Source organism: Salvia splendens, chromosome 9 (assembly GCF_004379255.2).
Source record: "Salvia splendens isolate huo1 chromosome 9, SspV2, whole genome shotgun sequence".
Classification (NCBI taxonomy): Eukaryota; Viridiplantae; Streptophyta; class Magnoliopsida; order Lamiales; family Lamiaceae; genus Salvia; species Salvia splendens.
In genome coordinates, this window is record NC_056040.1 from 31,852,560 (window position 1) to 31,867,468 (window position 14,909).

The window sequence follows — 14,909 nt, forward strand, 5'->3', positions numbered from 1 at the left end:
GATATTTGTGTGGGTAAATCTCACCAACGTACTAGGACTCGAATAATGGAAGACAGAACTCAGCTCACGGAGGAGAGCACAATTTTCGAAAATTCTCTTAAGGAGGGGGACGAAAATTTTATGAATAAATTGTTATATTTTCTGTCTCCTTTATTCTCCTATTTATATAAGTCACATATTGGGCCCAGTCAGGGATCTAAGGAAGAATCTGGAACAGGCCTCACCCAATTAGCTTTTTACTAATTAAATTGAACCCACAATTTAATATAAGCTTATATTGGAATATTACGAACAGCCACTACAGAAGTAATATTGCACTGCCTTCCAAATCCGAAATTACAAGTATTCCTGGTTTCCTTTAATTGTATTTGATTTATTTCCCGCGCTTAAGATGGAAACATCCATTAATTAATTAATGTCTGCTATAGACTTAATTAATTAACATATTTCGAATTCCAAGAGTGGACTTAGCAAGAAACTCTTATTTATTATTCATAGAGTAATCAAACTCCAACTAGCTAGGTTCCGAATAATAAAACCTCGTTTCGAGCTCCTCTTGTGGATGTTATCAAACGAGACTCTCCTCGCGCACGTTTCAACATAATAGCAATCCTAGCACCTCTAGATAATGATCACCACTACCCAATATACCTGGATCGTTGGGTTACGAAAAACCCGCACCTTTGGTAAGTCAAAGTAGTTGATACTCAATATCGTATGCTCAATGCTAACGTACATTGATTAAGAAATTAATTCTCAAGACCTCGTCTTTCAGTAGATAGCATAAAGACTCGTCTTGCTGTTAGATCCATTCAGTGATATACCACACCAACGTCATCTTATTTCAATAAGGTTTAGAAATAATCGGACTGACATTGCAACCTTTCGCGATAGGTAGTCTAGGCCTATCTAGGTTGTGAAATTCTTATTTTTCTTTGTTTAGAACTGACCGTGTTACCTTAAATTGGACGACGCCCACAACCGGTCTACTAAAACAAAGACTTAGACTTTGTTACGTTTGCTCATACATTTAAATATGCAATAAACAACCATTAAATGTAAAACATAACAACATTATGACAAAAATAATCTGTTGCATTTATTGGAAAATAACCATTAGAGTTTTACAGTATCCAATCACTCGAAAGGTGATTTCTAGTATACAAAAGCCTAACACCTCCCACTACGACGCGACACTACAATATTTGGAATAGAAGTTGAAGTGTTTGGTGTAGTTTGTACTTGTTGAACTTGTTCTTGGTTAATCGAACTTGTGACATAAGTTACCCATCAAGAGTCACTTCACTGCTGGGTTCATCACAAAGTCCTCCTCTAAGAAAGTTGTGTGAGTGCTCATAATCACTTTCTTATCCAGAAAAATATAAAATTCATATGCTTTCGATCCTCTAGGGTATTCAATAAACAAGCATACCTCAGTCCATGATTCCAGCTTAGTTGGATCATTTTCCAATACATGAGTCGGACACCCCATATCTTGAGATGTTCTACATTGAGTTTGCACCTAGTCCACAACTCATATAGTGTGGTAGGTACTGATTTCGACTGTAAGTTGTCTAATACATGACTTGCAGAAAGCAAGGCATGTTCTAAAACGAAATTGATAAATGTGCTAAACTCATCATCTATTGGACCATATCTAACAAGGTCATGTTCCTTCTTTCAGTTATGCCATTCTATTGAGGTGTGCCCGGCGCAGTCAATTGAGATTCAATTCCCGCTACTGATAAGTTGTCACGACCGCCCTTTAGGTTTAATAAATACGAGCGATCGTGATTAAAAGAACTTAATAAACAGACGTAGAAAACTAGGGTTTTAATAAAGAGTTTGACCAATAATTAATATTTAACAAAAAAGGCAAGAGTTCGACATTATCCAAAAGATATCAAGTTTTCAAATATCCAAATAATTAGGTTCAAAGCTAAATAAATGATGAGTAAAAAAAATGTCTCAGTGGAAGCGTTCAAGAGAAATAGTGGCGTCATGTGTGGAGATACAACGACACTCGTAGTTCAAAGATAACCAAATATTACTTCAATTTCAATTGCTCAACACCACCAAATGCTCGTCGCCGCTCAACCTGCACATAAGGAAAACACATGCAGGGCTGAGTACTATAAAAATACTCAGTGGACTTATGCCGAAAACAAGTTATCAAAATAATATTTATCATGCCATCCTTAAGTAACCATCGGGGTTTAGCTTTAGAAAGGCCCAAGACACTCAAAATCATTCTCATTGTAAAAAGTCGACTGATCAGTCATTTTCCCATATACGTTAACCATATCTGCACATACATGACATGGAATGTGGCCACAAACCAAGTCACTAGACCGGCCAACCCATACGCTAGCACACGGTCTACCATAGGTGTACACTAATCCAAGTAGGGTTTGAGGCCCTACAAGGACCCGAATTCGATTTAAATAATCATGGCAAAAGCCACATCAGATAGGAACGTTAAAAATCAAATCACGGCATGATAAACATAGTTTCACTCCCATCGATAAAATATTTAGGACATTGTCCTTATTTAAAAGGAAGCCCACCTCAAATTCTTAATCCGAAATTATTTCCTTTCCCTTGATATCACATCTCGCTTGAAAGGAATCACCTTTAGCATTTAAATAACACATAAATCAACACAATGAAACAAGTAATGAATAAGATGCATGCATCTTAAGGCTTCAATTATTTTTATTGATAGGATTACATTTTTTTCCAATTAACTGCTTAAGTACTTCGATTAATTCCGGCCGTTCACGACCCCAACAATTTGGCAAAATGATATCTCAATCCATGATGATTTAATTAACTCCATGACCCAAAACAAAACATCCACAAGCCCATAACCAATTTAAATTAGAAAAGAGCCTAACTCTCGATTAACATAACACCCACTCTAATTAGGCCGAAGATCAAATTCCATAATCAAATTCCAAATATATTAAAAAGGATTTTATAAGAATACAAATTATACTGCAAATTTTCATCATACCACACGTATACTCCCAATCTTCATTTTTGTGAGATTTACACGTATACTCCCTCAACTCGATTTTAAATCAAGCTCAATATATTAAAGTAATATATAATAAAAATAAGAAGTCATATATTAAAGGATTTCATAAGGATTTCATAAGAATACAGTTTATACTCCCGATTTAAAATTCGTGGGCTCCCTTTCTCCCTCAACTCTCTCTCTCCACTCCACTATAAATCTCAAACAAAGAACACACCCACCATCTTCAAAATTTAAAAATGCCCAAGCTCCAGGAGCTGGTCGTTTCGCCGAATCGCTGCTGTACCGGAATCGATGCCGCTGAGGTCGTCCCTCCCGGCGTCTCAGCACCGAAGCATAACCCGCTGCTCATCCGTACCGTTTCACCGTCATCGCTGCCCCGATTCGCCCCAAACAGTCCCCGCAAGTTGAGTTCTAAAATTTGATTTCGTGAATTAAGGTTTGATTCTTTAATTCAGTTTGCTTCGATTCATTCGATTAGTGGATTGATTACAGATTATGGCATCCGCCCATATTTTTATGGGACTGAGGAAATATATCACAACTTGCTATAAATTCAAATTTGGTTATAATTTATCGCTACCTAAAATCACTCTCACATGACAAAGAAACTTTTACACAGACGTATAGCAACCAACTCCTGCATCCTATTCCTAATTCACATTTATAAAAATTCTCATTAATTCCTATATAATTATGGTTCTCACAATCGAATTTGGTGGACTCTATAAACTTGTAACACTGGAGTATAAATTAAAGTGATGATTGAACTCAATTCAATCGGTGGTATGCAGTATAAAATCGGATTTGAATGGGAGGGGAAATCGGATTTGAATGGGAGGGAGGGGAAATCGGATTTGAATGGGAGGGGTGTATACCTTTGAAACGAAGAAAAACTGCTAGCAAACAAGAGGAATTGAGGGATCTCGCTCGGTTCTCCTCTTGTAAGAAACTGTGGCTGAAGATCAATACATAAAATTATTTTGTTTTAACGGAGTTTAGGAGGAGAATACCTTTTGTGGAAGAGAAGAAAACTGCACTGAAATTTGAAACGACAGATGCTAACAGATGAAGTTGTGGGAAGGGATGTACATATATTATAGAGATTTGATTTGTTTGTTGGAGAGATTTTTGGGAGTGGAGGTATTGGTGGAAAACTTGGATTAATTACATTAGTTTGATTCACGCTCCTTTGTATTTTATTTAAATTGTGCAGACCACAATTTATTTTCTACTAGACTGAATTTTATATTATTTATTCAATTTATAGGATCCAACACGAAATTGAGTCCAATAAATATTCCTCACGGAAAAGAATTATTTAAATTCGCATTGTGATTTACTTCACAAATTTCTAGCTCTCATAACAAATTATCAATTATTCAAAAGACATTTAATTTCACCCCACATCAATTATTCAAAGCAACCACTTCACATATTTAACAAAGTTGACCCAATCAAAATTCCAACTCAAAAATTAGGTCACGAAAAGTATCCAACAACAATTCCACTCGACAATTAATCCACGGACTTCGCAACATTAAAAGCATTAAATGCAAGTACTTATAGGGTTTGAAAATTTGGGTTCAAAAAGTGGAGCGTTATATAAGTAGTCCAAATATTCAGCACTAAGATACTCGTCTCCATTATAAGATCGTAGAGACTTGATATTCATACTTAGTTGGAATAAATGGAATATGTTCCATAATTAGTTTCTGTATCTATGGAAAATATACAAGATTATCTATTAAAATTAGTTTCCATCAAATTTTGATAAGTTTTTTTTTAATTTGTTAATTTTGTAGATTAAAAACTAAGTCGTCCACCGTTAATAAGATTATTTCTAATACTCCCACTAGAATAAGAGTATTTTCCATTTTAGATGTCCCATAAAAATATTACCTTTTATTTTTGATAATTTTTTTCTATCTAATAAGATGGATCCCATTTTTTAACTAACAAAAATAATTATCTTATCATCTCAAATTTCTAAAATTTTATGGAACGGAGGGGAGGGAGTATTTGGAAGCTAAAATGTCAATTTTTATATTATTTTTTTTAAAAAAATGGTAATTTACAGTAAATAGCTATTGAAAGTCAATTTAATAATATTAAATTTGGCGTATATATAAAATTAAAGAATATCGGTAGCGCGTAGATTTGGTGTTTTCACATATGACTTCGCATTCCCGAATTGAGAGGGGAAAGAGGAGAGGGTGAATTGAAATAGGGAGAGTGAGGAACAGGTTCAAACCGTGCCGACATTTGCCTCCGGTAACCACCATCACAGACAAGGGTAGAATCGGAAATTGAGTGAGTGCGAAAGGATGGCTCCTCCACGCACGCCTCGACGGTTATCGACTTCGGGCCGGTCGTCGCTGATCGACTCCCTCCGCGGATTCACGCTCTCCGGCGTGCGTGTCAACAAGGAAGACCTCCAGAACAAAATCACCTTCCCGGAGTATCTCCGCCGCGCGATGACGGAGGCGATCCGCGCCAAGGACGCCGACGCCGCTTCCGCCGTCCAGCTCTTCGACCAAGGCCAAGGCCAGCAGCCCTCGGAATGGCCGCTTGTGGTGTTCATCAATTCCAAGAGCGGCGGCCGCCACGGCCCCAAACTCAAGGCCCGCCTACAGGAACTAATGGGCGAAGAACAGGTCAAAATTTCACTGCACTTTCGTAACTACGCGCGTGAGAACAGTTAATATCTGGAGCAGATACGCTCGATTTTATTATAATTAATTCATTTCCTTTATTCTCTAGTTTTTTTTATTATAATTATAATTATAATTATAATTCTATGTTTAGTTTGATTTTGTGTGAATGCATTTTTCATTTTCTTCTTCCAGATTTGTAGATGTCCTATTTTAAGAACGTCATCTTCTCCATCCTCCTTTTTTTTCTATTTTAATTTGATATTTGTCGGTTCTTCAAAAGGTTCAAAGAGAAGCTTTTTACAATGCAATAAACCAATTTTCGTATTTATGATTTGTTGGAGCAAGTAAATTGTTTTAATCATGCAACGATTTCATATCAGGAAATCGACTAACTAACACAGACTAACAAAATTTGGATATGTTTGTTTACATATTCCTTTTCTTTTTACACTACAATATAAATCCAAAACTCAAATCGAGGTTTTTATTTCAGAAATAGGAAAAGCAATAAATTTCTCCTATAAAAATATGTAATCTTTGAGTACTGCTATAGTTGTTCTATTTTAGTAATTGCTTGTGAGATTTCCTGCAAAGGTTCATCTGAGGACTTGAAGAAAAGGTCGTCACTATTCTAGCCATGTTTTCTGTGGATTCATTTTTTATGCTATGCTTTATGTCATTATCTTTCAATGTTCTTATCAAATACTATATGTCAGATCAAACTAGTAAAGTAGCATCTTTTGGATAGCGGTGCTCAATCTAAACTTTCGTAAATATCGTGGTAATCATGCATTTTGCATTGTTGTTGAAATTGATAGCTGCAATTAACTCTTGCCTCTTAACTTAAGTTTTCTCATATAGTAATATTTTTCCTTTAAATACTGATAAACTTGTTTATATCCATTGAATGTAGGCTATCTGCTTAATATGTTTAGTATTTAGGTTTAGGTTTGGCTACAATTGTTTTTATTATTATCCTTGTGAATTGCATATAAAATATATTTCTTGTGATGGTTGCTTTCTAGATTGATTACAAGCATATATTTAAGTGCCACAGTCACAGCATCTCATCCATAATCCTTTATGCTGTTGGATATGACAACTTGATTTCAAATACACTTAAATGTTGTCGTAGGCAAAAATTCAATCAATAGTTAAAATTTGAATTGTCACCATATCAACATTGTTATAGTATCCCATTCAACAAAAACATTGTTATAGTTATCATATGGCAGAGTAGTAATGGTTAATTTTCTTTCAATTAACAGTAAAAATTTGAATAGTTACCGTATCAACATTGTTATAGTATCCCCTTCAACAAAAACATTGTCACAGTATCATATGGCAGCATAGTTAATTTCTGTGCTAAGTTTTTAGTTTGGTACTCATCCTATTTAAATTAGAGCAACTAATTATCTAATTCTACGTCTCACTGCTTTTGTTACTGTTAAATCCCATCAGGTTTTTGACCTTTCAGAGGTGAAGCCTCATGAATTTGTTCAGTATGGATTGTCTTGCCTGGAGAATTTTGCTAATCTTGGAGACAATTGCGCAAAAGCAACCCGTGAGAAACTTAAGATTGTGGTATGAATGTTTTGCTAACTTTTCATGCTTTAAATTACTGCTCATCATTCCTCAGATATCAATGATCATCATAGATATAAGACTTTGATATATACAGGTAGCAGGAGGTGATGGCACTGTTGGTTGGGTTCTTGGATGCCTTGGGGAGCTCAACAGACAGGGCAGGCTTCCTATTCCACCAACTGGAGTTATTCCACTTGGTACTGGAAATGACTTATCAAGGAGTTTTGGTTGGGTATGCTTTTATATGTGTCCATGTTCACATTTCATTTCTACCAAGCTAGTCTCCTACAAGTCCTTATAAATCTTCAAAATTTTATTTTGCAGGGAGGCTCATTTCCTTTTAATTGGAAATCATCGGTTAAAAGAACTCTTGAAAAGGTCGCCCATGGTCCTATTGCTCGTCTTGACAGGTGTTCTCTTAGTTTGTTAACTTTAATGATCTTTCATATCATGGGGGTGGCGCTTATATGGTGGAGTTGATGCTTTAAATGTTTGTATGAGTGTGCCTGCGCTCCTTTGATTGGCATAGATTTAGTCAGGAGTGGGGATGGATTGAGTAGGTCACAGTTAGAGGAAGCGAAAAGGCTTTACTTATCCATTCTATATTGGCATTCATGTGATTATTACTATTTATTTATTAGTTGGTCTAAAAATTGAAACTTGAAGATTAATATGTAGATTTCTATCTGGATTAGCTCTGCAGAACATATTTTTGATTCATGGGATATGGATATTTCAATCTCCGAAGAAATGCAAATTGTGGAAAAAAGAAAAAAATTCAAAGCTCCAAAGGGGAATTACATAATTCAGCAAACTGGGATGTAAAATAAAGCACTGACACATCATAGTTGGCTACGATGTATATTTAATGAAAATAATCAACAAGATGCTGCTCATTTGGTACTTAATAAGGATTTTGATGTAAATAAAGATTATCTGTACACTTACATTTGAGGATGTGGAGTTCTGATGTCTCTGAAGAAAAGGTTAATTAGCATCTCAAAAATCTCTTTAATGTGCCAGCCCCGGTAGATGTAACATTTTTTCTGCAGAAAGAAGATATGATAAAAAACATAAGTTATTAATAATATGACACTGGCTGGAGGATCTGTTTATCTCTTGTAGATTTTGATGTTCTTTTCTTCTTATTAATTACATGCACCTTAATGTGCAGTTGGCAGGTCTTAATATCAATGCCAGCTGGGGAAAAATTGGAGCTACCTTATTCTCTGAAGGAAGCAGAAGAAACACCTCTTGATCAGGTTAGTGGCTGACTACTCTTTACTTCTAATCAGGAGTATCTATTCATTTTTACTCAATCAGTAGGGCTTACAAATTTTTACTCGTGCCAATTTCTTTGGATTTGTCATCGTTTAATTATTGATTGCTAATCTTGCAAGTGTGACTGTTAATAGCCAACCTGTTCCTCAAATTTGGTAAACTATTCACTTAACTGATATAGATAATGTTCTTAAGCTAAGATCTCTCTCTCTTTTTTTATCGTATGTTTTCGCTTATATTTTAGTTTTAATGCATCATTCCTGTGGAATATTCATTGCTAGACTTGTCACATACTCACATGTACTTTTTTTCTTGTTTATGGATCAGTTTCCATGTTATCTTTAATCTAAATTACATTTTGATTATGCAGGAACTGGAAGTTGAAGGGGAGCTTCCAGAGAAGGTTTCTTGCTATCAAGGAGTATTTTATAATTATTTCAGCATAGGTTTGTATTTGAATGCTAAACTTTCTCTTTAATATGTTTATTACTGTCACTCTGACAAAATACTACATGTGTTATGAAGGTATGGATGCCCAAGTTGCATATGGTTTCCACCATTTACGCAATGAAAAACCTTACCTTGCTCAAGGTCCTATTTCAAATAAGGTAAGATCATTCTTTCATTTCCTAACACTGATTTTGATCCACGGGATGCATGAAATTCTGATATAATGGTCCAACATCAAGATTAGGGATGTCAATCCAGCCGAAACCCGTGGGTCAACATGAATAACGCCTGATAAAATTATAGGGTCAAGGCTATAAAATTGTGACCTGAATGTGAAATTAGGTTATTCGGGTCAGCCCTAATGGGTTGACGGGTTACTTGGGCTGGCCCGGTCAGGTTGCATATTTTAGTTAAAAAATTTGGATTTGGATTTTACTGATATTATATGCTGCAGCCTACATGTATTATAGTTTCTCTTATCCACACACCACGCCTATACATACGGACATATAGTAGTCACCACACCAATCCTCCCTCGATCTCTCCAGTTCCAACGGCCTCGTGATTTTCAGTGATTGGTCTTGTTGAGAACCAATTTATTCCAAATTTGATCTTTATCAATTTTAATAGTTTTCAATTCTTATGCAAGACTTTCATTGATTTTGGCATCTTCATTATGATATGTATTTTTGGAATTGTGTAACTATCCATTAGGTTTTTATCTTAAGTTACTTAAGTTTTCATTAGCAAATATTTAGCCAAATGTAGGTTGTGTTATTGTATTAAAATATGATCTGTCATTGCTTATATTCTTCCATCTTTCATTCTCTTTTATTTTGTGGAGTTTTATATGTTGGTGCAACGGAAGACAAAAAAGAATATGTTTAGAAAACTTCAAAAAACTTTAATACGTTCCATTTCATTTTTTGGCCAGACTACCCGACGGGCTAGCCCAAAAAACCCAAAGGGTTACGGTTGAAAATTTATAGCCTGAACAATTTGCCACCCGAATAGCCCGCTCGTGCCCAAATAGCCCGACAACCCGAGCGGGTTGGCCCGATTGACATACCTAATCAATATCCTTGGTTTTCAATTGAATACTTTCATTGCCTTACATATTCTCTTTTTAACATTCCTTATTGGCTCCCTGTCAAAAGTATTTGCATTAAATATAATCTACTATGCTGTGATGCTTATGAGTTGTGAATGCTAAGTGTACATAATTTGTTACTCCCTCCTTCCACGAATAGGAGTCCCGTTTTTCCATTTTGGTCCTCCGCGAATAGGAGTCCCGGTTCATAATTACTATAAATGGTAAAGAGGCCCCATATTCCACTAACTCATTTATCATTATTTTATGTTCATAAATTATATGGAATAAACAACAATCAACCACAACTATTAGTTTAGCACCCAAGGCTTTGAGTTAATTCACATGTTTAATAAAATCCATTTATATGGTGCAACATCCGCTGCTTAATACAATTTTCCATAATTTCTTTATGCAAAGATTATATCTTACTTTCATAATTCTTAATTGCGCATCCCTAATGCAGATGATATACTCTGGATACAGTTGCCAGCAAGGGTGGTTCTGCACACCGTGCAGCAGTTATCCAGGTTTAAGGTTGGTTTTGTGTGACATTCTTGTAACTGACCATTAAACATTACTTCTTAAGTCCCTCTTTGATTATTTTCGAGATTTGTCACTGTATCGACCATGCCTAACCAGCTAACTACAAGATTGTAGTCTTACGCAAGGTGGTTCTTTATCATTGAAATGTCATCGGAGCTCTTAATCAGTAGTGGTTTTCGTTGCATGAACAACTTTATTATAATATGTTTACAAGTTAACCTTCACGTTGTTTAGTTCAATCTTTCAATAATAAGTTGTGTCATTATTCAATATGCTTTTCACATTATTGCCCAGGTCTTTGAAGAACATCTTGAGGATTCACATAAAGAAGGTGAATCATTTGAAATGGGAGCAAATCCCAGTCCCATCAAGGTTGATCTTATCTTTGGTACTTAAAACAAATTAAGTTGGATAATCATCATAGGAGTGTCCTATGCCATTTTATAATTATTTTGCTCTAGATATGATTAGGTTACATTATGTCATAACTAACTGAACTCTGATGGATCTTCCAGCGTGAGATCTATTGTTGTTCTTAATCTTCCTAGCTATGGAAGTGGAAGAAATCCATGGGGCAAGCTAAAGCCAGATTATCTAGAGAAGGTACTTAAATAATCCACAGCTTATAACTTCAGCTGTATATGGATATACCATTATTCATTTCTGCTTGAGTGCAGGATTAGTTTTATATTCACAACATTTTTCTAGAAATGTGTTTTCTACAGTAAAGGCCAAGCCTGGTTTTAGATATTTACCTTCAAATCATTACTATTCTTGAACAGATACATTCTGAAACTCTTCTTTACTGAGGTTTTAAATTTAATTTTTTTCGCCCTACAGCCAGCTTTCAATGGCGCTTCATGGTTTCATTCTTCACATTACAAACGGAAATAGTTTTTGGGCCACGTTTTAGAGGGCGCATTTCGTCCTATTAAATGTCACACTATTCTTTGATAGCTTCACTGTCAAATGTAAATTTTAAAATAGCTAAGATATTAAGTAGAAAGTGAAATTAAAAAAGAACATTTATTTGGAGGTTGCACAACAACAGTGGATAGGGAAAGAGCCCCCTCCTCTCCTGGTTTCTTGGGAGATTAAGGCCTAGTTAGTTTTATATAATACATATTCTGGTGGCTTCTGCATCTCCTCTCAACTGATGCCTAGAAGTTATCTCTATTGAGAATGTAGGAATTCCATTTTATATCTAGTCCTAATTATTTTCCTCTTAACTTTTATTTGACCAATTTTATTTGATCGCTTGAGGAGGATTTTATGGGTTACAAGATGATGAATCTTTTATTCATTTTTTTCTCCTCTCATTCTTCCTCCTTTTTGTTTTGCCAGAGGGGGTTTGTTCAGGCTCACCCAGATGATGGTTGTTTGGAAATTTTTGGTCTTAAACATGGATGGCATGCTTCGATGGTTATGGCTGAAGTAATATCCGCCAAACACATAGCACAGGTAGTGTACCGTTTTTCCAGCTAGGTTGAATGATTATCTTGTTTGTGGGTCAATGAAAATAGATCATTTTTAATACCAGTCATGATAGAGCATAGCATGATTGTTTTTCATTTGTTCCACCTCTCAAGCAAATGTTAGTGTTGGGGTGGGGGACCTCACTAGAAGTTTTCTTTTTTCTACCTTCTCCCTTTTCTCTTCGTTGAACTTATGCTTGAATTTTTCCATCTCAAAATGTTTCTCAACGCTTGAACTTACATAAGCCGGTGGTCTGATCACCATTTTAGTTAGTCTATTCTCGTATTTTATTCCGTTTGAATAGTACAAAACAGTTTTATGAACACTCCAACGCACGCAAATTCCTATTTAAGGGAAGCCATCCATTGTGGTGCATATGAAAAGTTACTGCAGTCTTTAGGCCTTCACCTAAAATCATCGATAATTGATGTTGTTGGTTTTGATACTGCTCCAGGCTTCAGATATCCGATTCGAGCTCAGAGGAGGAGAATGGAAGAAGTCCTACCTACAAATGGATGGCGAACCATGGAAACAACCAATGGACAAGGACTTCTCAACGTTTGTGGAAATTAAGAGAGTGTCGAATCAGTCCCTCATGGTCAGGGCAGAATAGGTTCGTGTGGAAAGCTACTTACTACAGCAATAAGTCACTGTACATACATATTTTAGCTTTGCATTAATATATTCTTTGAGCTGAAGTTTAGTAGACTCCAGAGTGAAATTGAGTAACTATGTTTCTAATTCGCAAGCATCGAATCTTAATATAATAGGTTGGTTGTTGCTTCCAGTTTTAGTTTTTTTTTGCTCTCTATACTATTAGGGCCTGTTTGATACTATAGAAATGCCGAGATATGGATTTATATCTGCATATTTCCACCTGTTTGGTACCAAAGTTATTACTATCTCATGGCCCGCATTAATGCGCTAGTCCCGTCTAGGCCCAACAAAAACCAACTATTTCACCATTTTTAGTATCTTATCAAATTCGTAAGATACAACACTGTTCAACCTAGATTTCCATAATGCCATTTTCTGCATTCTCTCAAGCCGCACCCCTCTCGCCCTTCTCTCCCCATCCAGAGTGCTTCTGCTGCTGTATCTCACTTTGTCAACCACTGCGACTCTCTCGTTGAAGGCGGCTGGCCTTCCGACGGTGTGCCGTCGCTGGATTGCTCTCTATCCTTGCAACTTTGCCTCTCTCCTTCGATGTGTGCGGTGGTGTGTGCGCGGTTGGAATCGGTTGCCTCCAGTGGAAGTGGGGGTGTTTCTCAACGGCAGTTGTTGTAACTTTACCACCGTAGCACCATCCTTTTCTGTTGTCGAGTTCTTAAGACAATTTAGTTTAAAATTTTAGATCTGAGACTTTATGTCTATGTTCTGAGTACTATGCCCTTGCCCTTCGTCGAGGAAGTAAATGATTTAACAACTACTCTCCATTCGTGCTCTGTCATTGAGTTCTTGAGGCAGTCAACAATTTATTGGTTGTTGTGGCTTGATTTCTTGGGAGATATGTTCTCGAGGCAGTGATGATATAATGACATGGAGTAGTTTAATTAAGATTGGAGGCTCTAATTCTCCATAATTTTGTGTTCTATACTCTACCATTCTTCGTCTGTGTTGGGGTGTTGGGGTGTAGATGTGCTCTATCTTCATATTGACACTAATGAAGAATTTTAGCAATTCATTAATACCTTGAGAATTAGGACAAATGTGTCCTTTCACTGACATTATATTGATAACTATTTGATCTATTAAACAATAATATAAAATCTTTATCTTGTTCCTAATCTAGACTCCGACTCGTGTTTCTTGCAGTCACGAGTTACGTATATTGCTATATCCTACCCAGGTTATCTTTTTGGCAGTGCAACGTTGAACCAAAGAATAATTTGGGCCCTTAAAAGTAGAGAAATTATGTGTATATTTTTTCCAGATCCTGATATCTAAATGCATCTAAAATAATTTTGTCAATATACAACAACTCATTCTACAAAATGTTTTAAACATGATCAAATAAATAAAACTAAAAAAATCCATGGCATTAATCATGGGATAAACAATCTTAATAGTCTGTTACTAACTGAAAAACCGAGGTCAAACATGAAATCGTTTTGAAATATTCCTGTTTTTTTTCATTTTAGTCCATTCTCTCTTCATTCATTTCTATTAATAATATTTTTATACTTTTTTCTCTTTAATAGTACTTTATTAGTTTTGCATTTATCCTCGTATCAACGTCACTAGGACTATTTTTCTTGGACGATATAATATTAATTGTATACCCTAAGAAATCGTTTAATAAGTTGGAAAAGCGAAGAAAATACCTTTGGCTCTTGCCCAACCAGAGATTCACTCTTCTATCTCCATGATGTTATTCTCCAAATTAAAATTTGACAGCATACGATCAAATTTTAATTTCTTGATTCTTCTAGAATTGCCAGTGTGAGACGTAAAAGAACTACAACAAATTTCTTAATTCCACTTTCCTATTTCTCTTAAGTTTTCAGAATTCTAAAAATTTCACGAGATGTAAAACCCACGACAAATTTCTTATTTCCACTCTTGCCAGCCTACTGCCATTATGGTTGCTGCTGCAGTGAAAAAATTATTATACCATACACTAACTTTTTCTGTTTTCTAAGATTTAACCGACAACTTTGATACCAATTGAAGAATTTTTTTTATCAAACAAAAACTATAAGATGTGAATTCTGACTTGTTTTTCAATTTTCCTTGAACCGCCGCCAACACTTGAAATCAATCAAGACAATTTGATGCAAAA

General features: G+C 35.6%; 1 protein-coding gene across 1 annotated transcript; it reads left to right on the plus strand.

Annotated features, from left to right (window-relative positions):
- Nucleotides 1-5,190: 5,190 nt before the first annotated feature.
- LOC121748507 (diacylglycerol kinase 7-like) lies at nt 5,191-12,914 on the plus strand. The gene is made up of 12 exons (XM_042142903.1): nt 5,191-5,697; nt 7,159-7,281; nt 7,379-7,516; nt 7,609-7,694; nt 8,459-8,546; nt 8,936-9,011; nt 9,091-9,173; nt 10,572-10,642; nt 10,946-11,023; nt 11,167-11,254; nt 11,996-12,112; nt 12,582-12,914. Exons 1-12 carry the CDS (start codon nt 5,368-5,370, stop codon nt 12,738-12,740), a joined length of 1,437 nt encoding a protein of 478 aa, XP_041998837.1. The 5' UTR covers nt 5,191-5,367; the 3' UTR covers nt 12,741-12,914.
- Nucleotides 12,915-14,909: the final 1,995 nt, after the last annotated feature.

Bases quoted from the DNA above. Each gene is read 5' to 3' on its own strand.
- LOC121748507 (XM_042142903.1), top strand. From the start codon at position 5,368: ATGGCTCCTCCACGCACGCCTCGACGGTTATCGACTTCGGGCCGGTCG. The intron at 8,547-8,935 runs GTTAGTGGCTGA...TTGATTATGCAG, and splicing joins AAGAAACACCTCTTGATCAG to GAACTGGAAGTTGAAGGGGA. The intron at 10,643-10,945 runs GTTGGTTTTGTG...ATTATTGCCCAG, and splicing joins AGCAGTTATCCAGGTTTAAG to GTCTTTGAAGAACATCTTGA.